Source organism: Heloderma suspectum, chromosome 2, assembly GCF_057233095.1.
Source record: "Heloderma suspectum isolate Gila_16-S chromosome 2, 16-S_ref, whole genome shotgun sequence".
Taxonomy (NCBI): Eukaryota; Metazoa; Chordata; class Lepidosauria; order Squamata; family Helodermatidae; genus Heloderma; species Heloderma suspectum.
Genome location: NC_139459.1, coordinates 264,045,384 through 264,072,581, shown reverse-complemented (window position 1 = coordinate 264,072,581; position 27,198 = coordinate 264,045,384). Strand labels below are relative to the sequence as shown.

The window sequence follows — 27,198 nt, the reverse complement described above, 5'->3', positions numbered from 1 at the left end:
ATGGGAGTACCAGACCACCTTACCTGTCTCCTGAGAAACCTGTATGAGGGTCAAGAAGCAACAGTAAGAACTGGACATGGAACAAGTGATTGGAAGAAATGGAAGCAGTGACAGATTTTATTTTCTTGGGCTCCAAGATCACCGCAGACGGTGACTGTAGCCATGAAATTAAAAGACGCTTGCTCTTTGGGAGGAAAGCTATGGCACACCTAGACAGCATAGTAAGAAGCAGAGACATCACCTTGCCAACAGAGGTTCATATAATCAAAGGTATAGTTTTCCCAGTAGGAACGTATGGCTGTGAGAGCGGGACTATAAGGAAGGCTGAGCGCCAAAGAATCGATGCTTTCGAACTGTGGTGCTGGAGAAGACTCTTACGAGTCCCCTGGACTGCAAGGAGGTCAAATCAGTCAATCCTAAAGGAAATCAACCCTGACTGCTCATTGGAAGGACAGATACTGAAGCTGAAGCTCAAATATTTTGGCCACCTAATGCGAAGAGAAAACTCCCTGGAAAAGACCGTGATGCTTGGCAAAATCGAAGGCAAAAGGAGAAGGGGACGGCAGAGGATGAGATGGCTAGATAGCATCACCGATGCAATGAATATGGACTTGAGCACACTCTGGGAGGGAGCGGAGCACAGGAAGGCCTGGCGTGCTATGGTCCATCGGGTCACATGACTGAACAACAACAAATAATACGGGCTACTATATTTTTCTTTACTTCCACGAAGAAATATAAAAATACTGCTTTTCACTTCCCTAGGAAACGATCCTTTCAAGAATTGCTATTGGTGCAGGAGGGATATTTTGATCATTAACTCCTTCATGACCAGGGAAAATACGTTGTCAGATCTCCTTGTTCAAATACTTGAATATCAGCAGCCTGTGGCTGTACCACTATTGCCACCTTCTGAACAGTAAGAAAATAAGCAGCAAATATCTTATAACTAGGGATGTCAGAGAATTTCTCCATGAATCTCGGGGAGGCCGAATGCCAGCGCATTCGGCCCCCCGAAATTGGTGGAGAAATGGTCTGCCCCCCCCCGGGGCTTACCTTGTGCGAATGTCCCTGGCAGCAGCTGCGGCGGCCGGTCTTCCGACCAGCTGCCGCCGCCGCCATTTCCAAGTTAAAAATTTTTTAAAAACACACACGTGATAGGCTACGTAAAGATTTACATAGCCTATCACGGCTAGATTTTAAAAAAACACCGTGATAGGCTACGTAAATGTTTACGTAGCCTATCACAGCCGAGTGAAAAGAAAAGAAAAAACCACGCGTACGGAAATGGTATCCTCACCATGATACAAGTGTAATAATACATTTCCAGAGGGCTAGCAAAAACAACACAGAGTCTTGTGGCACCTTAAAAGACTAATAAATTGATAATTGCATAAGCTTTCATGGACAGGGTCCACTTTATCAGATGTGTAACCTGTTCAACAAAAGATGGCAGATCATTGGGGGCAGTGGGGGGGATTTAAAAAGTGAGGTTAGGCGTTAGGGGGAATTGGTACAAATATAATAGTAAATAAGTCATTGACATTTTGATGCCCCATCTTTCTAAGGTTTATACATCTCTTACGTCATGTTTTTACTGTTTTGGTGGTCAAGAATAGGTTAAAGATAGGGTAAAGTAATTAGCATGCTGCGATGTACCTTGAGCTATTAGGATGTGCGTGGGGGACTATAAGCTCAAATAAGTAGTAAATCATATATTATTTATAGATTGTAGTGAAATAGTTTGGGTTAATAAAGCATTGCTATTTAATTTCTACAGACTCAGTCTTCAATGGTATTTAAGTTTAATAACCTGTGATGAATTCACAAATTGGGGGATTGTTTTCTCTTTCTCACATTGTCTAAATTATACTCTCATTGGTTTACGTAAGAATAACAAAATGATGGACATGTTACCATAATTATAAGTAGGGATGTACGAAAGTCCCTCACCTGAACCCGAAGCTTGATTTGCGGTGGGGGGGAGGCGCCCCGTCCCTCCCCGCCGAACTTCTGGCCGGGGGGGGAGGCGCCCCATCCCTCCGGCCGCGAATCCTCCTGTCCTGCCGGGACGCAAATGGCGGTGGCTGTAGCCGCCACCGTTTGCGTCCCTGCAGGCAGCCGTGATAGGCTACATAAATGTTTACATAGCCTAACACGGCTGAGTGGAAAAAAAACAAAAACCGCACGTGCGCAAATGGCGGTGCCCATGGGCGCCATTTGAGTTCCTTATTTTGGCACGTGTAGTCTACGTAAACATTTACGTAGACTACGGCAAAAATAAGGGGATCAGGTATCAAATTATTTGGGGCTATTTCTGCAAGACACATTCACACATTTAGTACAGAGTAATATAATTCTGGATGACTTGTACCACACATGACTATTATTTTATTTATGTATTCAATTATACATGTATACTACTCTTCCTCCAAGAAACTGGGGTAGCATAGGACAACCACCTTGAAGTAGCTCGGCTGAGTTAGCTTAATGGGTGAGCAGAAAGTTGAATTTGGGTCTTCATGAAGACAATCCAGCTTCAGTTTGCGAGCCACGTCTACACCACGCTGTCCCCCGACCTTATGAAATACAGACGAAGCAGAATCAGTATCAAGCTAGCTGAACTTATGTATGTGCGTACTAAGCACACTCCAATCGTTTCTGTATCATTCATTATGATTGTGATTATTTATTTACAACACGTTATTTATGTACAGTATTCATGTGCGTAATTCATCTGCTGACCCACGTATGGCATGAATAAAAATTCCCCTCCCCCATTTTTTCCTCCCAAAATTCAAATGCCTCTGCAAAAATTAACTTCCCACCAAATTTCCTCCCAATTCATGTTTTCAGTCACATAACCCTAGACAACTTAGTAAGCCCCAATGAAGTCAGTGGGACTTACTTCTGAGTAAGCATGCAAAGAATCCATCTGAGCACGTATAAAATCAATTTGTGGATAGAAAGGAGGCGCGGCCTGCGCTCGCGCCTACGATAAGTCGTGGGCGGGGCCTTAAGGCTTACTCTCGCCTCGACGAGGGCGACGCGGAGCGGGGCTCGCCCTTCTCTTGAAGCGGAGAGAGGAAATGCGGAGGAGCAGCCCGCTGGCCTAAAGTCAAAGATCGATCTTCCTGGTTCTCGAAAGCTGTGTTTCTGTTCCCCGAGGCGGAGGCGTGAGCTGCCATAGAAGAGGAAGGCGAAGTCTAAGGTAGAAAGCCGTGACGGCACAGAAGCGTCGCTACCCAGAAAGCAAACAAAAAGCACCAGCAAAGAGAGGAGTTCATACTCTTCTTGGATATGATTTATTTCAGAAAGGTTTCAGGGCGCAATCCTATGCATGTCTAGAGAGAGAAAAGGCCTACAGCTCCCAGCTGGCTGGGGAATGCTGGCAGTTGTAGGCCTTCTCTTTGTCTAAACATGCATAGGATTGGGCCCCAAGTCTTCTTTCAGGGCAAGGTCTTCTACATACAAACAAGCCACTTACAAAACTAAAACCGCTAGCCGCTTAAACACTCAGCATAACGCCGTTTCTACCCCGGGATCTTATTTCGTGTGGGAAACGTAAGTACGTGTCCCGAGTCTTCAAGGTTTTTCCAGTGAAGGTTTTCTCAATGCCGGTACGCTCCATTATGGCCATATTGCAAGGTGTGTGTGGGGCTGAGAAACATTGGCTCACGACAGCCCTGCAGTGCAGTCTGTTGTTAGCATTGCCCGCTGGACGTGGGGCTGCTCCTTCCGTCTCCCTCCTACGCGACTCCCTCGCTCACTTGGAGGTGGGAACTTCAGGCGCGCGGCACTTTTAAAGCCGCAAACAGCAACAACCGGGTTCCCGCCCACGAAATCCTACTCGAGTTAGAAAGCGTCCGGCATCCTATCCTTGCTGCTTCCGTGTGTGCAGGAGAGAAATACGCTGCAGCACAATTACAGCAATCTTGAAGCCCGTATTAATTGTTGTTCAGTCGTTCAGTCGTGTCCGACTCTTCGTGACCCCATGGACCATAGCACGCCAGGCCTTCCTGTCCTCCCGGACCGTGCTCAAGTTCCTATTCATTGCATCGGTGATGCTATCCAGCCATCTCATCCTCTGCCGTCCCCTTCTCCTTTGGCCTTCAGTCTTTCCCAGCATCAGGGTCTTTTCCAGGGAGTATTAATGCAACACCTCTATTGGGCCAACAGAAAGATCACTAAAATATACAAGCGTTCGAGACCCCAAGATCTCTTTCTTCATCAGGCGTAATATTACAAAAAGCAGGTTTGGCTGTTTGTCAGATCCCGGCTTTTCTACGGGGAGATGGGGAACCGAAAAAGAGCGTTCAAAGTGACCCGGGAAGCTGAGCACTCCCTATCCTTCTAGCTTGATATGCCGTTGTAAGTCTATATGCCTGAGCGCGTGTGACGTAATCCCGCAATTCCGGAGGCGGGGGGGGGGGAAGAGGCGTCTGCCGTTTTGTTTGTTTGCGGGTGGAGAAGCCGGCGCTGCTCGCGGACTGTGAGTGACGGAGGAATTGGAAGCGCCCCGTTAGTTCTTAGGCGCCCGTCGGCGCAGGAAAGTCGGTGTGAAGCAGAGCGCCTTTGGGGGGGCGCCCTCGGGTCCCGTCTTGAAGCAGGCCCGCGCCTCCCCTCCTCAGCCCGCGCTGGAGTCCGAGGGAGAGACGGCAGGGACACGGGGGAAGGGAAGTGCCGGGGTGGCGCGTCGGCGAACCCGGGCGGGCCGGGGAGTCGAGGAAGGAGCTGCAGTTTTTAGCCCCCTGGAGGAAAGAGCGCCTTTGAATCAGTGCAGACTGATGCCGTGGTCTCGCTCCGTAAAAAACAATGAACGGTGCTCCCCGCGCTCCCAAGCAGTGAGCGGTCACGAGTCCAGACGTTGTTGGACCTCAGCACCTCTCGTTCAGGAATGAAGCCGGCCCGTACCGCGCAGTGCTTGAATTCATGCTTTCTTCTTTTTGAGGGCAACATGTGGCCAAACCCGCAAATGCTTCCAGCGTCAAAGCTTTGCAGATACTAGGGAACACCTTGTTCTTGCCCCATGCAGCTTTTGAGCCTTATTTCCTTAGTATGGAAGGAATTGTTAAGATGAATTATTTCCGACACGTTGACAAAGATCGTAGTTTAATTAGAACCAGGGACTGTTAGAACTAATTTCAGAGGTCAAGGTTCAGTCCTGGAAATGCGAAGTAAACTAGCGGATGCAAAACCTCTCAGTACCAAATAATTGCAGGCAGTTTCGATATGTTTGGGATTAGTGGTGAAAATGCCTTCCAGAATTCAGAGGAGGGAGGAGATTTGGTGTTGCTCTGATACCCAGTTTTGAGCCCCTTGCCATTTTAGGAATTCACTGACTGCTTCTCAGACAGGCCCACAAGACAGACAGGCAAATAAAAAAATGAGTTGGGATGCTAGTACATTGCTTAACACTGCTGAGAAGCAACCGTTAGAGTTGTACCGCTGTCTGCCTCACAGTTAGGCATGCATACTGTTATTCTAACATATTTAAGTAACCTGGCAGCTATTCTTCCCCTTTTCCCCCAAATTCAAGGAAAGTTGAGACACCCATTTAGATTATATGATATTATCCATTCAGTCGTGTCCGACTTTTGGCGATTCTATGGATCATCTCTCTCCACGTATCCCGATCTTGTACTATTTCTTTGAGCTGTTCCATGCTCTGGTTGGTATCAATTTTGATGGTATCTAGCCATCTTGTTCTTTGGCAGCCAGGTTTCCTTCTGCCACTAACCGATCCGAGCATAATTGCTTTTTCTAGTGAGTTCCTCCGCATAATATGGCCAAAATAAGTCAATCGCAGTGTCATGATTTTTCCATCCAATGACATGTCTGGGTTTATACGTTCCAGTACTTGCTTGTTTGTTATCTTGGCTGTCCAAGGAATGCACAGGAGCCTTCTCCAACACCACAGCTCGAATACATCAATTCTCTTTCTGTCTTGTTTCTTCATTGTCCAACTTTCGCATCCATAAGTAACTATGGGAAACACGGTAGTACCCATTTAGATAAGAGAGCCTTATTTCTTAAAAATAAGAAAGACTAACTGAAAGATAGGAGCACAGAACATTGATATCGGTATTTCTTCCCAGTGGGAATGGGGGGCCTGGCTGCTCCAGCATGTCGCATGGAGCAAGGAAGTAGAATCCAGAAATTCCACTGCATATACATGATTCCTAGTTTTTTGAGTATATGACCTAAGTGTTAGACAGTAATAGAAGAACTTGGGGAGTTGGTATGATGTGTAGTTGTGTTTGGTCGGTTTGTGTCCATGTCTGTTTTCTGAAGTCTTGAGCTGCCTGCCTAGGAGAAGGCCGATTAGTAGAATTGCTTAGAGGTCCAGGTAGTGATTGTAAACTAGAAAGTAGTTTGGTGGGCAGGAAATAGCAGAGTAGGTAATTCTGGAGGCTACGTAAGTATTCTGTAAACAATACTGCAAGGGAGAGAGCTGATACGTGTGCAGTTAATTATGTAGGGGAGGAATATTGAACTCCCCCCCCCCCCCCGGTTGCTTTTTAGGCTAAATCCTGCCCTAGTGTTTCATGGAATAAATTCTAGTATTGTGTTCTAATTTGCATGAGTACTCAGTTTAGCCAGACCCTAAAGTGGTCTGCTGTGGTACCTTTACATGGATGTGTAATATTAAGAGCTTGTAGGTGATGAAATGTCATTCAGTGAGTCAGGATTTAAAGCCACACAGTTCACCTTCAGATGTCTAGTGGAATACACAGCGAAATGTTAAAGCATGTTATCTGGATTCATCAGAACCAAGTAGCGGGGAGAGAGGAATAGCTTCACAACCTATTTGATGCATACATAGTATTCTCATCTATCCATGAGGTTTTACAGCAGATGGAATATTGTAATGCTATACATGGGGCTGTCTTTGAAGATGGTCCAGAAACTTCAACTGGTGCAGAATGCGGCTGCCTGGTTTTTGGTTGGAGCTACATGATTTCAAGATGTGACACCACTCCTATACCAGTTTCACTGGTTGCCAGTGTGTTTTGGACCCAATTCAAAGTTTTGACCTATAATGCCCTAAACAGTTTGGAACCAGGTTAGTTGAAGATTTGCCTATACACATACAAACCTGCCCAAGCATTATGTTTTGCTTCAGAGGCCCTGCTTGCATGCCCACCAGTAAGGTTGATCCAGTTAGCAGGCATGAGAAAAGGGGCCTTCTTAGTGGTGGCCCCCAGGTTGTGGCACATCCTGCCCACTGAGGTGTGTATAGCCTGTACTCTGCAAATTTTTATCCCAAGCCACTTCCTTTTGAATTTTTAATTGCTGCAGATCTAAAATTATTGAGTCATTTGAAATCTGTGGTATTTTTATTTTGTTGCAGCTTTTGTTTTTAAATAATTTTTGTGCTGCTGTTAGATAATGATGTGATTTTGGTTTTAATTTGTATTTTAATTATCATGTAAGGTGTCTTGTAAGAGCTATGTCCCCCAAAAGGCAGCCTATAAATAGGTTTATAAATTAATAATGGAGAAAAGATCATCTGACTTGTGTTTTCAAATTCTTTCTTTAATATAGATTGTTCTGTAAGTTCATTTTGTCTCCTTGCCTTGTGGGCTAATGTAGCCTCCCAGGTTCAAGTGAAGCAGGGTAGGGATACAAAAGCAATAGGTGTCCCCCCCCCCCATTATTCTGTTGTTCTTGATACCTGTTCCAGATTGATATTCTTGATATTCTGTCCCAGAATGTCTTCTTTCATGTTTTCACAGATGTAATGTATATTTAAAGCACAATCTTTGCTTGTTAACACAGAAGGAAAAAACCCACTGTGTTTAATGAAGCTTCCTTCCAAATAAGTAAGCATAGCCTTAAGCTACACTCCTATGCACACATATCTAGGAATAAGCCCCATTGAACACAGTAGGACTTACTTTTGAGTTAATATGTATCAGGATGTGTTGTTAAGCGGTCATTTTAAATTTCTCATTGCTCTATGATAGATGAAGCAGTCAAAGCGAACCCATTGCTCTGAACAAGATGATCGAAAGAGCTGGGATGAAGAAAAGAGTACAAATAGCCAAAAGAGCAGGAGGAGGTCTCACAGCAGTGAAAGAGATCACAAACGCTATAAATCACTTAAAACTGCAGACAGGTAAATGACTCCGAATTTAATGATGATCTTTAATTATAACTAGATTTAACATAAATCTTCCATTGATTCAAATAGAGTCTTTCTCTCTCTCCCAAAGAAATCCACTCCATTTTTCCTTCCTTCCCTGCAGCAGCTCCTCTTTCCAACCCTGGCTTCGAGAGGACAAAACAGGGAGTTGGTCTTTTGTTATTTTTCCTTCTGGTGTGGAAAGCGGGGTGGGGAGAGAAACCAGTTGTAAGTGGGGCTGGGGAAAGACCTCGGAGACTTAGAGGGGAGGAAGCAGGCAAGTAAAAGGAGATTTGAAATTGCTTTCTGCCGTATCCTCTCCAGTCAGTCAATCAATTTACAAAGCAAACCTTCCTCTTCCTAAAAAATGTACATGCGGTTGGAATGAAGTGGCACAGTAGCTTCTTGACTAGGAGATATTTGGAAGGAATATATTCTCAATATGAGGGATGGAGGCTGGGATTAGCTAAAGCTGCTCAGTTCCAGGATAGTACAGGGGGAGGCAAAATAGATTATATGGGGGAAGCAGTTTTGCACATGGGGAAGGAAAGAGACTGTGCATCATTTGAAATAAATTTATAATATTGTGGCCCAGCCCACCAGTCAGATCTGCATTATTCCCAGGAAGGAAAGGGAGAGGGAAGAAAACTTTGGCAATGTCATTTTCTGGCATTTGAGAGTCCCACTGGCATTTGGAACTCTCCCAAAAATCTACTTCAGGTTTTTCTAGTAGCCTAATTTAGCTGCTGTAATGCAATCTCCCTACCTGAGCACTCTTGCTTGCCAAGATCAAATACTTTTTCACACCCTGGCAACAGATGAGTGGGTTTGTTGAAGGCTGTCTTGGAGTATCTTCAGGTGGAGTGAGGTCTTTGAATAGAGAGACTGCCCCTGTGTTATCCTAGATGAGCAGAGATGTAAAAATTCCAGAAATTTTGAATCCGTAGGGAAAAAACGGGTTTTTTTCAAGGGGGGGTGTTCCAGAAAGAAATTGAAATTTGGGGGAAAATAAGCAATACTTTTTTTAGCACTCTTTACAAATCTAAAGTCACTATTCCTTTAGGACAGCCTTCCCCAACCTGGTGCCCTCCAGATATTTTGGACTTCAGCTCCTATCAGCCTCAGCCAGGATGGCCAATGGTCAAGGATGCTCGCCATTGTAGTCCAAAGTATGTGTAGGGCACCAGGTTGAGGAAGGCCGCTTTAGGAAAGTAAAGTGGCCTTTCTGTTCCTAAAGTTATATTATGTATAACATGGTTTGCTCATAAAATTATAATTATATTTGAAAATTTTAAAAAGTGAACTCAGTAAATTTGTAATTGTATGAATAAGCTATACTTTTAATATTTAATATACCAAATATGATTACTTTTATGAGCAAACCAAGTTATACATAACATATTTTAGGTTATGTCTGACCAGTAAGTAGTCCCTGAAACATCTGAATCATCCTAGAAGTCAGAAGAAGCAGGAAGAACTGGAGGCAGAGGGAGACAAGTCCAGAAACACACGACTCTGTAGAACAAAATCCAAAGTGTTGAGAATTTACATTTTCTTCCATATTATGATATGGTGTTTGTATTCACATGTTGGAAAACTGAGCATGACTTGGAACATCCCAAAATGTTTATCAGTAATAGATACATTGGATCAATAACTTTAATAAGAAATGAAGAAATAACTATGCTGAGAACCTTAGAGAGAAGATTAAAAGCATTTTTCCCCATAGCTTCATTATTTTCAGACATTTTACATCTCTAGTCTTTCTATAAAGTCTTATTACATAGTTTTTAGAAATCATTTGGACAGGAGTAAAGGCTTGGTGACAATATATAAACACTTTGTCTTAAATTCTAAAAGAAAATATTTCATAATATAAAGCTGTTCAGTTTTTCCAGTTTGGGCGGGGACTACGACAAAAACAGTCCTGGGGGTGGGGGACGACGACCCTGGTTTCTTTCCAAAATTTTCCAGGCCTTTACATCTCTATGGATGAGTATTTCTCTCCCTCAACAGATGGGACAGTTGATTGATTGTGGGAGTCAGAGAAGCTGAACCCAGTAAGGCTTTGAATTATGTCAGACTTTGCTTTTGGGGGAGCACTTTGCACTAATGCTAGTTGTTTTGTTGTTGGCTTTCATATAATTGCCATGTCTATGGGAGATTAACAGTCTCTCTTGAATAACTAGTAAAAATAATTTAATTATTTTGATGAGCGGTAGATAAAAAGGGCTCCTAGTATAAATTTTTAATATTTATGTTGGGGGTCGGTTAGATGATATAAAATATCTTTATGTTTTGGACAAGTTTTTTAAAACTTAGAAAAATAATGTAAATACATTTTTAGTAACTACTTGGATGATAGCTCCGTACATGAGAGAGACCGTCATGACCGGCGATATGTTGAGGAATATAGAAATTACTTCTGTGACATAGACGACCACAAGCGTTATCACAGAGATTATGAAAAGAGTCATCACCATCATTATAGCAAATCCTCTGGTCAAAGCAGAAAAAGTAGTCATAAAAGAAAGCCTAAGAAACATGACACTAGTTACAGCTCACATTCGGTATGTATACTTTAAAAAATTATTAATAAATATATTAGCGCTATTAAGTTTCTTTGTGGAGAATGAGATTCCCTGAGTATAAATGTTTGGGAAGTTTGCAATAAAGAATCAAACTTGGCTTCCCCTAATCTGTGTGTGTGTGTGTGTGTGTGTGTGTGTGTGTGTGAGAGAGAGAGAGAGAGAATCTGTATGTAGATATTTGAGAACATTTGTGTAGTGAATAGTGTCAACTACATGGGTTTTCAGCTTAGCTGTATGAGTTTTCACTTGGCCTACTTTGTCCAGTACTTTGGAAAACTTAGATAATTACTTAGTATTTCAAATTACAGCTGGTAAGGAAAAGTAGTGAAGTGGTGCTCTCATTTGAATTAGTTTTACAACATTATGAAGCAACTCTTTCTATCCCATCTCTTAAAGACACAGAAGATATTTACTTCAATGGAATTAGGGGATGAAAAACGTCATGGTGTCTGCAATAAATTCAACATGCTTCCCTGCGGTACTTTAGTTTCAAGCAAATGTTGGTCATTAATTGAATGATTTTGTTACTGTTAGAGAACTTTTCACTCTACCATTTAGTAAGGAAAGGAGCCTGGATTTTCTTTAAACAGTATAATACTTCTAATATGTATATTCAAATTTAAGATCGTTAAGTTCAAGCATATTTGTACTTCTGAATGCATATAGACAGAATATTAGTGTGTAGACTGCATTATAAGAAATTTGAATAATATTTTACCCTTTAGCTTTTCAGAATATGGAAGAAAAATATTAATTGCATGAAGGTCTGCTATTGATTATAATAATTGAAAATTATTATTTTAGAATATTTTGCTAGAGATTCAAGGAGATCAGACTATAAGAGTAGACACGCAAGTGACAAGACCTTGTTTTCAGATAGCAAAAGTAAATATATACATTGCAATCTTAGTTCCACTCTTCAGTTAATCTGTTATTTAAGCAACAAAATTGTGCTGTGTTTCTGTTGTCTTACAACTTTTAAGTATTTATCTGAAAATCTGTTCCTTGCCATGTTTTTCTTCTGTAACATAAACTGTGCCCTGTGAATTTCTGGGGACTGAATTTGAAATTGCTCCTGCCAACTGTTCGTGGCCTGGTGCGTAACTGAATGCCTGAATATCCCCGCTGAATGAATTGCGTATTCTACCCTGAATTCACTCTGATATATTGATTGGCTGGATGATCTTGGTGCCGTTTCCAGAAGAGCCACCGAAGGAAAAGATCCAGGAGTGTAGAGGATGATGAGGAGGGTCACCTGATCTGTCAAAGTGGAGACGTACTAAGAGCAAGATGTATAGAATATTTTTCAACACTTTTAAAAACAGCTTTTCAGCAAGACATCTGTGTAGAATAGTATGTTAGAGAAGGAGTGGGAGTGGGGGGGGGTCTGAGAAATCTTCATTGTTCTCTTTTGTCTTTTATTTTGTCTTGGTATTGTTTTACATTTCTTTTCTTTTCTGTATTCTTAAATATTGCTATTCAGATACCACAATAGTAAATAGAGCTTAAGGCTAGTTTGATAGCTAGCTCTTTCATGACACCTGTCCAGTAAAATAACATGTTGCAAGACAGACACTAAGTTAATGTTGTTTATAATGATATGCTTAATAGCTTTCATCTTTATTCAGCTAGTTTAATAATACCCATAATGTATTTCTTTTTTAGATGAAATTATTGGTACTTTAGGGGAGGGTGCATTTGGAAAAGTGGTAGAATGCATTGATCACCACACGTAAGTATACCATCTCTCCAAAAGTATTGTCAAAACAAATGCCTTCCTTTGAAGGTAGAAAGCCCAATACACATGTTATTAATCTGACAGAAATTAAGAATTCATATAAAAGCCTTTCTTTAATACTTATGAAATTGCAGTTGTGTGGTTATTGGATATAATCCACTAAACTTTTAGTTATAAGCATGATTATTCTTAGTTTTCTTATTAGATTGATTAAACCTGTTTTTCTTTATTATTGTTGAGCTGACACATACAATCAACAAAAGTATGAAAATGGCAGAGCCCAGTAACAACTACATAAATTACTTGAAAAACATAAGATAAACATCAGGTTCCAAAGGGACCAGTTACACATATGTAAGGGAGCTTCTGTAATTTTCACTGCTGCATATTTCACAGCTGATAAGGCAAGCCCTTGTTGCATTTTTAAATTGGTGTAATTCCTTGGCTGTGAGAGTTGCTGAAAAGATGCTCTGAAGAGATTGTATGAAAATGCTTCCCCTAACTCATGGTCACAGTTCCAGTAGTCTGAGACAAAATAGTTGTAACCCTTTTATTATGTACCTACCCCTGCCGCCCTGCATAGCACCTCCTGGGAGCTTCCAGGAAAGAATGTTTGAACTATTTTATTATTACTTAACATTCTTTCATAATGGTATTTAAAACTGCTTACATTTCATCTTTTCTTCTACTTGTTTATCACTGTACATAATTGTAATTAGGCATTCATTCAAGCTCCAGTAATGCAAAAGTATACAAAAATAAGAAAACAGCATGGCTTTCATTTCTGACCTCCTTTCAGTGGGAAGTGTTCTTTGGAGGGCTATGTTTCTGTTTGAGCATCCTATTAAAATATATTTTATAAATTTTTCAAATGTTAGTTATTCCTGGCTGTGGTAACTGCCATATCAGATGTGAAGTTGAGAATGTAGACATGAATTCAAGTGTCAGAAACCGTCATCATCATTGAATAACAAATCTGACAGAACTTTTCAGATTTAAATACAAGGGCAGCCGCATAGAGGCCATCAAAGTGCACCTCCCTGTGCCAGTGCTCCACGCAGCCAGCATAATGCATAAAAGGCTCTTAGCCAATGTGCTGTCTTGTATGCCGCCGAGACTGTTGCTGGTATATGGGCTGGTTCAAATTGCACTGATAAATACTCTGGTCTCAGCCTTGAAACTGCACGTAATAACTGGAAAGTAACACTCATCTACTGATGACTCAGACTGCTGAGGAATGTTTGATGCTTGCTTGAGAATGGACACAGTTAATTCACAATAGTTCACTTTTTTCTGTAGGAGAGAGATGCATGTAGCTATAAAAATTGTGAAAAATGTTGGTAGATACAGAGAAGCAGCTCGTTCAGAAATTCAGATATTGGAGCATTTCAATACCTTGGATCCTGGCAGCACATTGTAAGTATAAAGTAGACTAAGAACACCATATTAACGTATGAAGTGATTGATCGTCTCATTAAATTATTGTTCTGGTCGCTTTTTCCACCTAGCTGTTGTGTACAGATGCTGCAATGGTTTGAACATCATGGTCATGTTTGCATTGTGTTTGAGCTACTGGGACTCAGTACCTATGACTTTATTAAAGAAAATAGCTTTCTGCCTTTTCCTATTGAACTTATTAGGAAGATGGCTTATCAGATTTGTCAATCTGTAAACTGTAAGTAAACTCAGTGTTTAAGAATTTATCCACATCCTAAAATGGAAGGCATTGGTTTAAGTATTGAGTTCCCACCTCTTTTTCTTTTTGCAGTCTTGCATCACAATAAGTTGACTCATACAGATCTGAAACCTGAAAATATTTGTAGAGTCTGATTATGTATTAAAGTACAATTCTAAAATGGTAAGTTCACTGGCTTAAGGCTTCTTCCCTGTGAGCTATCTTTACGCCTTTTTTATTCTTGATAATTGAAGATGCCATACCGAATCATAGGTTTTGCTTGGACCAAGCACCCTTTGCTTTGCTGAAATGCAAGAGATGCTCAAGGGCTTTGTTTCTTCAAGAGTGTGAGCTTCATATGTTCTGCCTGTGTACTTTGTAGGTAGTAAGACCAAAATCTGTTGAACAAGTGATAGTAAAGGCATTGACCCAAAAAATCAGTCTTTGTTCTACATCTAAGGACGTTGATTTGAAGACGCAGCAGATGTGTTGATGACCACCCCCACCCCCCCAAGACAGAAGTTATGCTTCTGGTTGTATCGTTAGTCTGAGATGACTGTTGGACATTTTATGTTGCTGTGAAATCTCAAAAAGCAGAGCAACATAGCATAGTTTGTGAAACTAACTTTTTTGAATTCTTGTATTCTGTTTAAGAATTAGTTAATTCAGATTAGTGATTGTATCATTGCTTTTAGCACAAGGCATGCCTTTTCCAAATTAAGTTTGCCTCAGATAAGATTAGAGACACCCCCCCCCCCCTTTACAGTTCCCAAACAGGATAAGAGAGGGTAAATGGTATTAAATGTTGTTAAGTTTCATATACATGAACAGTAAAAACAACAGGACGGAGTTAATCTCCAAAAACCTTGATTTGTTTAGTTTTTGCATTGAGAGCAGGTTTGTATTAAGAAGAGATGTTCCATTCATGGATGATTATGTATTTGAAATATAAAAGATTCAAGAAATACAACTTTTTAAAAAATGATGTGTATTTTAACTTTGTTACAGAGGCGGGATGAGCGCACACTGAAAAACTCAGATATTAAAGTTGTAGACTTTGGAAGTGCAACATATGATAATGAGCATCACAGCACTTTAGTGTCTACAAGACATTACAGAGCACCTGAAGTAAACACCATGGCTTCTAAAAAAAAAAGCATTCTACTGGAAATGTAACAATTCCAGAAAATCTCTAAATCATCACTGTTTTTAATATATTGAAGTATAGTATTCTTGCTTAGTTGTATGTTTTAGAAAAGTTCAGGAAAACTATAGATATAAGAAGCAGATGGATGGTATATGTGAAATAAGCTGAACTTTATTCAGGATATGTTCATGGATTTCCAACTTGAGCAGCATTCACAGGGATTTTGTGAATTGTGTTACAGCACTTGGGTGGTCCCAGTCCTGTGATGTCTGGAGTATAGGATGCATCCTGATTGAATATTACCTTGGTTTTACAGTCTTTCAGGTAAGCATATGTCATTCTATTTGGGACTTTTTACTGAAACTGTAATCTTGAATCAACTTAAATAAGTTAGTGTTCTGATTTGATGTGTGGCATTTTTACAGTGATATAGTTAGGATCATTAAATGTTTATGTATTCAAAATGTTAAATGTACATTGTTCTACATTTTTTGTAATATACTAACATTTAAAATTTTTGGCTGTGGTTGTTTGAAGACACCATTTTTAAAGTTATTCGGTTAGATATGTGGAAAGAGTAGAGGTGGAATCGAATTACCTCATCCCACCAGTGGAACAGCTCCCAACAGCAGAATGGGGAGAAAAGCAGTACTCCTGCCTTCAGTCCCCCATGCCCTCCCCAAATGTTCTCTGGAGGGTCCACCAACAGGCTCATTGAGCAAGCAAAAGTCCATTTGTGTGATACTGGATTCTGACCTTTGGGCAGTATCCTATACTGCAGAGGTTCCCAAGCCATTTGGACCCGTGGGCACATTTGGGAATTGGAGAAGCTGCTTTGGGCACCACCACAGAATGCCTATCAAAATGCCTAATGCTTTGGCGCCTCCCTGTCACCTCTGTGGATCTTAGGCTGTGTCTTATGAAAGAAAAGTTTTTCTTCAATATCTATTGGACACCGCAACTTCTGTTTAATAAGGGATTGTCTAAATTGGCTAATTGCTGGCAGTGCAATACAGCTAATGCTTCTTATAAACGTATGTTTTGGCAGTGTCCAGGAGTTGCTTCTTTGGGGGACCTTGGAGAGGAGGGAAAGGGAGCATGCTGGTGGGCAGGGAGGGGACTGGGGGAGACCAGGATATGCCATACCCCCAGGCCTCCCCAGCCTCCTTCCTTCCTGCTCCACAGACTGCAGCTGGATGGGTGAAAAAGCCTATCTAGCCAAAATGCAAAGTGGGAGGAGTGCAGAGGCGAAGATTGCCTCTGCTGCTCTGCATTGGATTGAGCTGAGTTCAGAGGCTTACGGCCATCCTGATAGGATCACAACCTAAGTCTCAGAATTCAGTACCCACTCCTGAAGGACAAATTGCCTTTTTTGAAAACATACTTCCATACTACTGTTTAACTAGTTTATTAATAGTGTTTATGAGCAAAGTGTGTTTTGACTGTTGATATATATATTGTAGAATAAATATTCCATGCATCATTTAATTCTTTGTTCCTCTTTTCAGACACATGATAGTAAGGAACATCTGGCAATGATGGAGAGGATACTAGGGCCTTTACCAGTGCATATGATTAAAAAATCAAGGTAATCAAAGTTTGTAATACTGGCTACATTTGAACAAATTGATAAGCCAGGATTCCTAGCTTATCCTGACCAACAAAGTGTCTCGTGGTACCTTAAAGACTAACGAATTTATTATGAGCTGTAGTTCATGAAAGCTTGTGCCACAATAAATTTGTTAGTCTTTAAGGTGCCATGAGACTGTTGCTTTTGATGCAACAGACTAACCCCTCTGGAAATAGCTTATCCTGGTTTGCTGTAAATATACTATAAATTGAGAGAGAGACAGAGAGACAGCCCATTCACTCCCCTGTCTTCACTTGAGTGGCTCAGAATAACCATGATTGGATAGTTTGTTGTAATGTCCAAACTGCAGTTCCTGGTTATTTGTTCCTAAACAAGCCAGCAACGATGCCCCGCCCCCAGCTGAGCTGCTCTTGAAGCATATGTATAAAACATTTGCCTAGAGCCTCCTTGATCTACTAATTACAGCTACTATGGGGTGAATTGTGTTGTCAAAAACAGCTTCGAGGAAGAGAGAATCTTGCACTGTGGACAAAGCTGTCCCACCTTCCCGTTCAATTTTATTACTGCAGTCCTATGCACATTTATTGAGGAGTAACTCCAGCTGAACTCGGTGGCATTTACTTCCAGGTTAAAATACATAGCAATGGTTTTGAGGCTTTGCACCACAGTAGCTGTCATCAGTGCTCTGCTCTGAAACACAACACTAATGACAGCTGCCTCTCTTGGCCACTACTCTCTTTTCTGTGAGAAATCAGTGGCAATAGAGAGAAGCAGCTCAAGTTTGTGTGCAAGTGAAGAAAGAGAGACAGCAAGGGAGGGTCAGGGAAAGGCACCCATGAGGAAAAAAGAGAGGTGGGTTGGAGGAATGGAGGAAAGGTACTTGAGAAAGGAAAAAGTGCACAGGGGAGCATAAGGAAAGCAGGGAACGGGTACCCATCTTTATCAACCATATTCTATACAAGTATAGACTTAAGACAGATCTTATGTACATGTCCTTTTGGAATACATCCCATTGAAACCTGTGGGACCTACATCTGAGTAAATATGCATAGGATTGGGCTACAAAGGTTGTAAAACCTGGCAAAAGAAAAAACTTGGTAAACAAATCTATTGTTTGAATAAAACCAGATGAAAGGTATGACTACCAGAATGTGTAAAGAAGGTGGACAAATGCTAGAGATTGACAGAGATTGTAAGGAAAAGAAATCTAAGAAATAGTTGGATTAGTTGCAGAATCAAAAGGAATATTAAAATCTGGCAAGAGTAAAAGCATTAGTGGGCTAGTTCGCATGTAACAGTGGCAAATTGTGGGTTAATTATTACACAATTTGCTGGAGATATACAGAGCGCGCATGTTGCTTGGGGTTGCCACACAACCTACGAACACCTGTTCGTAGCTTGTTACCATAACAACCTGTTCGTAGGTTGTTGGTATAATGTCTAAAACTGCACGCTTTGGGTTGTTTGTGGGTAAGGTTAACTTTGTAGGTTCACTTTGGGTTGCTTAACCCACAAACAACAATGACATCTACCTCTCCTGGCTGCTGCTCTTGATCATTACACATTCCATGCATCCCCAGCAAATCGTGGGTTGATTAATTAACCCACAGTTTGCTGCTGTTATGAGCAAACCGGGTAACTGAGTGCAAAAACAGTAGCCGCGTCACAAAACTAGAACAAAAAGATTATAGCTCATTCAGCCTTTTTGTATGCAGGAAACATTACTTCCACCATGACCAGTTGGACTGGGATGAACATAGTTCTGCGGGTCGCTATGTTAGGAGACGGTGTAAACCACTAAAGGTTAGAGAGTATAATTTTCTTCTTTTGTATGATTCTGGAATCTAAAGAGCTATATCTAAAGTGCTCTCTTTTTCTCTCTCCCCTCCCCCCGACCCCCCAGGAATTCATGCACTGCCATGATAAAGACCATGAAAATCTTTTTGACCTTATTCGTCGCATGTTGGAGTATGATCCAGCCAAGAGAATTACTCTAGATGAAGCATTGGAGCATTGTTTCTTTGATGCCTTAAAAGACAGAGAACTGACTTGATCTTCTGTTCCTTAAGGACCTGATGCAGATGGTGTGGGACTTTGTAAATAATTTATTTTGTACATTTGATTCTGTTAATATAACCTTACATCTTTTATTGAAGCGTTGTCCATCTTGTTGAACAGGTGTGGTCTTGATCATGAAAACATTAATGTAAAAATTAAAAAAATCATTTCTACATGATCTACAAAAGATCATACTTTTTTGTGCTAAATTTACTACTGGTATTTTGCAGAAGAATATAGCATGGTTAAAAATTGCCAAACAATTATGACATTAGTACTAAGAGTTTTGGGGAGTCAAGTAAGTGTTTGGAAATGGTACTTCATTCAAGCTTGATTTGTTCCCCAAATTATCATGCTTAGGCAGATTTAAAATTGTGTTAGGGCGCAATCCTATGTGGATAGTTGGCAGCCTCTGAACTCAGAGGCTGCCAACTATTGAATGCAGGGTGGGAGGGCAGCAGAGGCGATCTTCGCCTCCACACTCCAGCTGCCCTGCATTTCTGCTAGATGGGCAATTTCGCCTATCTAGCAGCGGCACCTTGGAGGGAGAGTGAAGGAGGAGGGGGTGGCCATAGGAAAGGACATAACGCAGCCACCCTGGTTGTCTCCCCGCCCCCAGGAGTGCCCCCTTTTCTCCTTCTCCGTGCTCACTGACGGGGGGGGGGGGGGAGCGCGGTTTCCTGGCCCTGAGGTAAGAGCCAGGAAACTGAACTATCCTATTCCCCCACCCCAGACACTGACTGGGGGTCATAGGATTGCTCCCTCTACTTTTAAAATATTACAGAATTTGACATGAAATTTAGTTTAACTGCTTATCATTTTATATATCAGACTATCTTATTTAGTGATTACTTGGCCGTAAACATCTGATCAGCTTCTTTTTTTAAACCTCCAAACATTTCCTCACATTTTCTCTGCAGAATTTTAGAGAGCCACATGGATAAATAGAATCTTGATTGTCATTTCCTGAAAAGCTATGCTCTCTTGTGTCAATGCTGCTGAGTAGTATCGGCACTTCTAAGACATGAACCTGTAGAAATAAGACACAATTGGAAAGACTGAGATAGATCAAATAAGGAAGTAAACCAAATGTAGACGCTTGCAACAAGGGCACAAATATTACTTTGATCAGCATATTTCAAAACTAAATGGCAGAAATTAAGCTAATGAATAGAAGAGGCTTGGAACAGCAAGAATCCACGTTATTTCTCATCTGGAAGGTACAATAGTGAAGGGGTGCAGATAGCTGGTCCGTCTTCCTAGACTGGCAGTAGACACTTTAATTTTAACTCGGGGTGGATTACTTGTCAAAGTGCCACATTTTATTTATATTTAATTTCTATCCTGCCTTTTGGAAAAATCAAACTGGGTGAGATTCAATGTGTGAGCAGATTTCCACTTGTGCTACAGAACTCTCTCCTCATCCTTATGGCTCCCCCAAAGGGAGAGTCCCTTACCCTCTGGAGCAGATGTGGGGTGGGGGCTGTAGGATGGAATGAGAATCTGTTCTGCTGACAGATGCTGTCCTGTTGGCAGACTAAATGGGCAGGTACAACGCAGTGTAAATAGTAATGATATACTGCTAGTAACTCACAGTGCCATTTTGAATGCAGATCTGGATAGCTGTGGATACCTTTTAGAAAAATTCTAAAATCCACAGTTGGCCAACACCTCTATTAGGTTCAACCAAAATGTCACAAAATAGAGAACAAGTTTTTGAGTTCTCCAGAACTTTTCATCAGGCTGGATGATTAAAAAAAAAAGAAGTGGAGTTGCACTCCCAATAGATAAAGGGCTCCACATTTGGAAACTTCCCCCTATCTTCTGCCCTGTTGGCAAGAGCGAGGCAGGGTGAGAGGAGGATGGAGGCGATTTCATATCCGTTTTTTCATTTAAAATACAAAAAGCTTACCTCTTGGCTGGTGGGAGAGGACTGGATAAGCTATATAATACTGCACAGTCTGGCCTCTCTCCCCTTCCAACCTACCAACCACCCTCTTTTCTTCCTCTCTGACTTGTCTTAGGAGTTTGCAGTTGTAACCCTGTAAGAGAAGCTTTCCATGGTGTCTGAGAGGGAGGAAGGGGAGATTCAAAATCAGATCTTTGCACTCATAGCTCTGTATACAGGTGCAGAGGAGGAGATCTGCAACATCCTATGGTGCCCCAGAAGCTCTTTAGAGGCCATAGGATTGTTCTCCCCATAACAAGATGGAGTGCAGGAGGACATAGCAGACCTACAGCTCAACCATATGCATATTTTCTTGGAAATAAATCTCACTGTATTCAACTTGGCTTACTCCCTAGTAAGTTTGTTTAGAATTGCAGCTCTACAGCACAATTTTATGCATGTTTATTCAGAAGAAATTTTTTTTAAATTTTTAAAAACAATTGTTTTTAAATTTTTATATGTTAAAGATTTTATAGGATGCTTTTATCATTATATTTTGGGTTTTAATTTTTGTGAATCACCTAGAGAGCTTTGGTTATTGAATGTTATAGACATGGAATGAATGGGCCTTTCTCCCATGGGCCTTTCTCCCAGGTAAGTGCGCATAGGATTGCAGCCCAAATTGGATTAGATTTAGGTTTCCAGATACACCTAGGATTGTTAGAATAAAAATACACAATTACTGATTCCCCATTTAGAATTTTGTTTAGAAAAATCCCACAATTTTCATGCTTTGTAATAATTTCCAAAATAATTTGAAGTACGTTGCCAGCAAAAAGCTGGATGATCACTAACTAAAGGTATAAATATCCAGAGATAATTTCATACTCTTACGTATTATAAACTATCTGGAAATAGTATTCGCTTTTTATATACTCATTAAGAAGTTGTATTTGCATGGAAAATAGAACTTTTAAAGATCTTTCTGAACATAGTTATTTAAAATTGTATCCTAATTATTTAGGAGACGGTGCAATCCTATGCAAGTTTAAATAGAAAAAAGTCCTACAATTCCCTGCATTCTGCAGCTGGCTGCAGAATGGTGGAAGTTGTAGGGCTTTTTCTGTCTAAACATGGAGAGGATTGTCTCTGAAGAACTAATAACGTGGTGCTTAAAGTAGACGTAACAAACATCTGTTGTAAAAATGAATATTAACTGTTAAGCAGGGCAGTAACGTCCATGTAAATGTTTTTAAATATATTTATGATAATAGTATTAAGTCCCACAGAAATGCAGCGTGGGATAAGAAAACTTATTTAGGAGCAGGGAATAAGGGGCCAGCAAAAGTATGCACAAAGCATTTTGAATGTTAGTATTCGCAAGCTCAGCTTTCATGTTCCACTAGGGGGCACTGTATGCTAGGGCTTAATACAACAGTGAGTTACCATTCGTGGACCAATACAGAATAGATCAGATGCCAAAATCTATGCATATTGAAATCAATGATATTCAATGATATCAATGATTGCAGTGTGGGTTGGTTTTCACAATTTATATAAGATGCTTCCCTTCAGCAATATAGCTCTACAGCGGGCAGAAGGGTAGTTTCACCTTTGCAGTTATTAGTCTGCAAATGGCTTCATTTAGCTTAGTCCTATTAAAATAGCTTACTTCCCTTTATATTTTTAAGCACAGTTTGTATGTGGATGTGAGCATCATTAGTATTATGTTTAAGCTTAGAAATCACTGTCATGCCTGAAACAATACGTACTCTTTATATATTCTATATCCCAACCTTGGCAAATATGACTTGGCTTCAGATAAGGCTTTGACCCTGGATGCCCAGGTGACAACCATGGCCAGAGATGGTTTTGCCCAGCTTAGCTGGGTGTACCAACTATACGTCTTCCTGGAGGAAGCAGATCTGGCCATGGTGACATATTCCTGAGTTTTATCACAAGTGGACTGCTTTGGTGCAGTCTATGTGGGGCTGCTCGGACAAGGCCCCAAAGCCTCAACTTGTTCAAAACGCAGCAGCCAAGTTGTTAACTGAAGCTGGGTATTGGGAGCACGTCAACCCATTTCTGAAACAACTGCAGGGGCTCCCTATTTGTTTTCAGGCCTAATTCAAAGTGCTGGGTATGACCTTTAAAGCCCTGCAACTGTGTGGCCCTCTGGATGTTGTTGGACTGCAGGTCCCATCATCCCTCACCATTGGCCATCCTGGCTATGGCTGATAGGAGTTGCAGTCTATCACCAGTTCAAGGCTAGATGAGTCCCACATCCATGCCCTACATGATTTAGGATCAGGTTGTCTGTCTTCTCCCATATGAGGCTGCCGGCTTCTTAAGATCATCTACAGAGGCGCCCTCTTGTCAGTCCCAAACCGATGTTTGGTTGGGACAGGTGAGAGGGTCTTCTCTGTTGCTGCACCCATGCTATGGAATTCCCTGCCTAGGTTGGTTCGTCTTGCGCCCGCCACCCGCCCGCCTTCTGCCACAGCATTAAGACCTTCTGATGTGGGAAAGCGTTTGGCCTTTACAGACTGGATTTTTATTGCTTGCCTAGCTTAATTATGCACAAACCTGGAGGTTTTTCCTGTAAATTTTTCACTTTGGCTTTTTATTATGTTTTATAAAGCTTCTTACTACAGCTGTTTTTTAAACGGATTTATTGCTAGCTTTTATTGTCTGTTCATTTTATATGTTTTATTGTATTTTACTATCTTTGTAAGCTGCCTTGAACTGTATGAAGAAAGGTGGGGTAAATATATTTTAAAACTTATTTAAAACAAATTAAAATGTATTTCAAATGAATATATAGTGGGGGCAGCGAATGCTTCTGGAGAGTGGACCATTCATCCCTCTTGAAACTTTCTGCTATGCCATGAAGACTTATTTACTAATCCCTTCCTTAGCATGGTATAAGCCAGCCTTCCCCAACCTACAATTCCCATCACCTTCAGTCAGCATGAAGATGATGAGAACTGTAGTACAACCCATCTGAAGGGCATCAGGTTGGGGAAGGCAATATAGTTGTTAGGGACTCAGCATGTCCAATTGCCTCTCCATCCCCATTCCTGTTCTCTTTTCTCTCCCCTGCCCCAGCCCTACCCCATGGATACTCTCAATATTCATAGGCCCTTGATGCTCACAAGTTATTGTTGGACACTGTTTTGGTTTTAAAAACATTTTTTCTTTTAGATTTACAAATTCACATACTTCTGTGTGCTTGAGAAGTCCCCTGACTGTACAGAAACTACTCCCTTATTTTTAGGTAACCTTGTTTGAAACTGATAGGAGGATTAGCTACGTCTGGTATGAAAAGGAGCAAGTGGGGCCCTGTTGCAGTGTGTGCCCAGGGACTAATAAGTATGTAGATGTTCAGAGCTCCAGCCTGCTTGTAACCAGGGGCCTTGCAGCACAGCTTGGAAGGTCACTTCTTTCTTTCCTACCTTCCACTGCGGTATATGTGGCATATAACTGAGGTTGGCAACTACCTCTGAACCTGAGCTCTTTATTGCTATATAGGGGGGAGTATAACATCTATCTCCCCAACCCTAATGCTTACATCCAGGAAACTACAAGCGGTTAAAGCAGGAATAGGGAGCCTGTGGTGCTCCAGATATTGGACTCTGACCCCCATCAGTCCCAGCCAGCACAGGAAATATTTAGAGACGATAGGAGTTAAGAGTCCAATGACGTCCAGGGGGCCACAGATTCCCCATTCCTGTGCTAAAAGGCTCAAGCGGGTCGATTCTCTTCCCTCTGCTCCCTTGATTGCCCTTTTTAAAATGGGTTCTTCCAACACTCCATGGCTCAGCTGCTTTCAGTATTACATTTCTAAACTCATTCATGATGAAAGGATTGGGAAGCATATTGCACAAGTGTTAAAGGCAGAGGGGCAAACCAGCTTATGCGTGAGCCCACGCCACTGTTTTTTATATGCTTGGAATAATACTATGTATGTATGTATTTATTACATTTATATGCGGCCTTTTTTCTTCCTCGAACCCATTATCCTCCTCATTTTATCCTCACAACGACAACCCTGTGAGGTAGGTTGGGCTGAGAGTCTGTGACTGGCCCAAAGTCACCCAGTGAGCTTCCATGGCCGAGTGCGGACTAGAACCCAGATCTCCCGGCTCCCAGTCCAACACTCTCACCACTACACCACGCTGGCTCCCAATTATAGCTAGCCCTTCAGTATTTTAATTCAATTATTATTATTCCTCCCGGGGCAACTAACAAATTATGAAAAACAGTTGAAAACAGCAAAACTAAGCAACAGCCGAAAGAGATATTACTTTAAATCTGTCCCCAGCAGCCACGTATTTGCATTTTTACTCTAGAATAGACGAAGGGCCCCCTGATCTGTACTGTGACCCTTGCGTAGTGGGTAGGGTGGCCTTCAATTCCCTGCTCCTTGAGCCTACTCTACAGTAAAAATGGAAAACGATGAAGTTGCTAGATACGGATTCAGAGTAATGTCTGTCTTGGCTCTGAGGAACAGCAGAATAATAAAACATATTGTCATAGCTGCAGAATAAAAATCAACTAAACTTTTTAAAGGTGTGGAGAAAAACAAAAGGGGAATTTGTTCAATACCACCCCAAAAACATGAGGTGGCAGGTGAGTGGATGCAGCACTCCGAAGATAAAGTACCACCTCCCTCACTTCCAAGAGCAGAGGCACCTCAGCCAGGCTGCCACTGCTGCAGTCTGCCCTGAAGTGTTAGTTGAAAATGATCTAAGCAAGCAGTTAATTGATTTTGGCCAAATACTCCAGGCAGATTATTAGGCGGTACTTGTTTAATTAAACCTATAATTCCCTCTTAGCAGCTTCTTGCTTATGTCATATTACTAATGCATATTACTTATGCATTTAGCCTGGGTAATGGCTACTAGTGGAGTGCATGTGACTGTTGTAACCCAGCCTGGTTTCCTTCTCTTCCTTCAACCTACAGAATTCTTCCTCAGAATTCCTTATATTTGGATAAAATCCTATATCCATTTATCTAGGAGCGAGCCCCACTGAACTCAGTGTGATTCACTTCTGAGTAGACATGTATAGGATTGCAGTGTTTATGTTGATCTGATCTCAGAAGCTCAGCAAGGTCAGCCCTGGTTAGTACCTGGATGGGAGACAGCCTGGGAATCAGGCTTCCTGCATTGAGCAGGGGGTTGGACTCGATGGTCTTGTAGGCCCCTTCCAACCCTATGATTCTATGAAATTGGTTATTTATTTTGTACTTAAGTGAATTGGCTAAAGAACTGTATGAGTCCTGTTCATTTTGAGAAAGAAGCAATATCTAAGGGCAACTGTTTTCTGTTTCTCTTATTCCCAGGGTTGGAGAAAGTGATCTCTGGAATTCCTGAAATAATAAATAAGATTTACACTGGGGACTGTGAATTCAAATTGTTAGGCCTACATGGGAGTGTTATCTAGCACGTTTAGCTTTAGGGGACTTCAGATATTTGCTTTCCCCTGTGATTGTAATGCCAAACCAGGAAATGAAACAGGAACTACCCATGAAAGTGATTCCTGTTATATTGGTAGGCTAATGTTACTGTTGCTGGTTTTGTAGGACAGCTGCAATGTTCCCTTTCCTGATCCTGCCAGTACGTCTGTCTGTAGTAGCAGTGGGCATCAACATACACCAGTTACCCATGGAAGAATTCCAACCCTGGAGAAAGACCCTAGATTGGAACAGCTTCAAGTGTTCGTGATCCAGAATTAAAAGTATCATAGTTTAATAAGAGGCATAAAACTTAGTCCTCCATTAATATGTTTCCAAGGTCTTGTAGGCTGGCAGAACTGACCAGGCAGCTTGCACTATGAAGGAAGGGTGTAGGGAGAGCCTACTCTTTCTTAAAAAGCTTGATTTGCCCCAAGGCATAGGAGTTTGATTGGTAATGGAGGTACTGATACATTTCTAATAACCCATGAAGCCTGATGCATATTTACTCAAACACAAGTCTCAAAAGATAGTTCAACAGGACTTAGTTGCAAGTAAATGCATGCTGCATTATACTTCTAACTGCCCCTGCAAAAGAAAAAGCCTCCACAGTTTAGTTTTATTATTGCATGTTTATCCTCCAAAGAACTCAAGGTGGTATACATGGTTCTGCCCTGCCCTATTTCATCCCCACAATGCGATGTGGTAGGCTAGTGTGAGATGATATGTCAGTGGCCCAAGATGATCCAGTGAGCTTCACGGCTTAGGGCAGGAGTGTTGAACCTCTTTCAGCCCAAGGCCTGAATTCAGTTTCGGATAACCTCTGCGGAGCTATATTCCTGTGGTGGGTGAGACCAAAGGCAAAGGGGGCAGATCAAAAATACCAGTGTATTTCAGCTTAAAGCTTTTGCTAAGCCTTGGGGA

General features: G+C 41.4%; 1 protein-coding gene across 1 annotated transcript; it reads left to right on the top strand.

The window, feature by feature from the left end:
• The first annotated feature begins 3,218 nt into the window (after window positions 1–3,218).
• Window positions 3,219–23,652, top strand: CLK4 (CDC like kinase 4). Its single transcript, XM_084839050.1, is given in 14 exon segments — window positions 3,219–7,066; window positions 7,971–8,122; window positions 10,476–10,698; window positions 11,921–12,011; window positions 12,385–12,451; window positions 13,757–13,873; window positions 13,966–14,132; window positions 14,226–14,271; window positions 14,273–14,315; window positions 15,141–15,264; window positions 15,515–15,603; window positions 16,788–16,867; window positions 18,586–18,673; window positions 18,774–23,652. Coding segments are annotated over 13 exon segments (1,437 nt in total). The 5' UTR covers window positions 3,219–7,066; the 3' UTR covers window positions 18,924–23,652.
• Window positions 23,653–27,198: the final 3,546 nt, after the last annotated feature.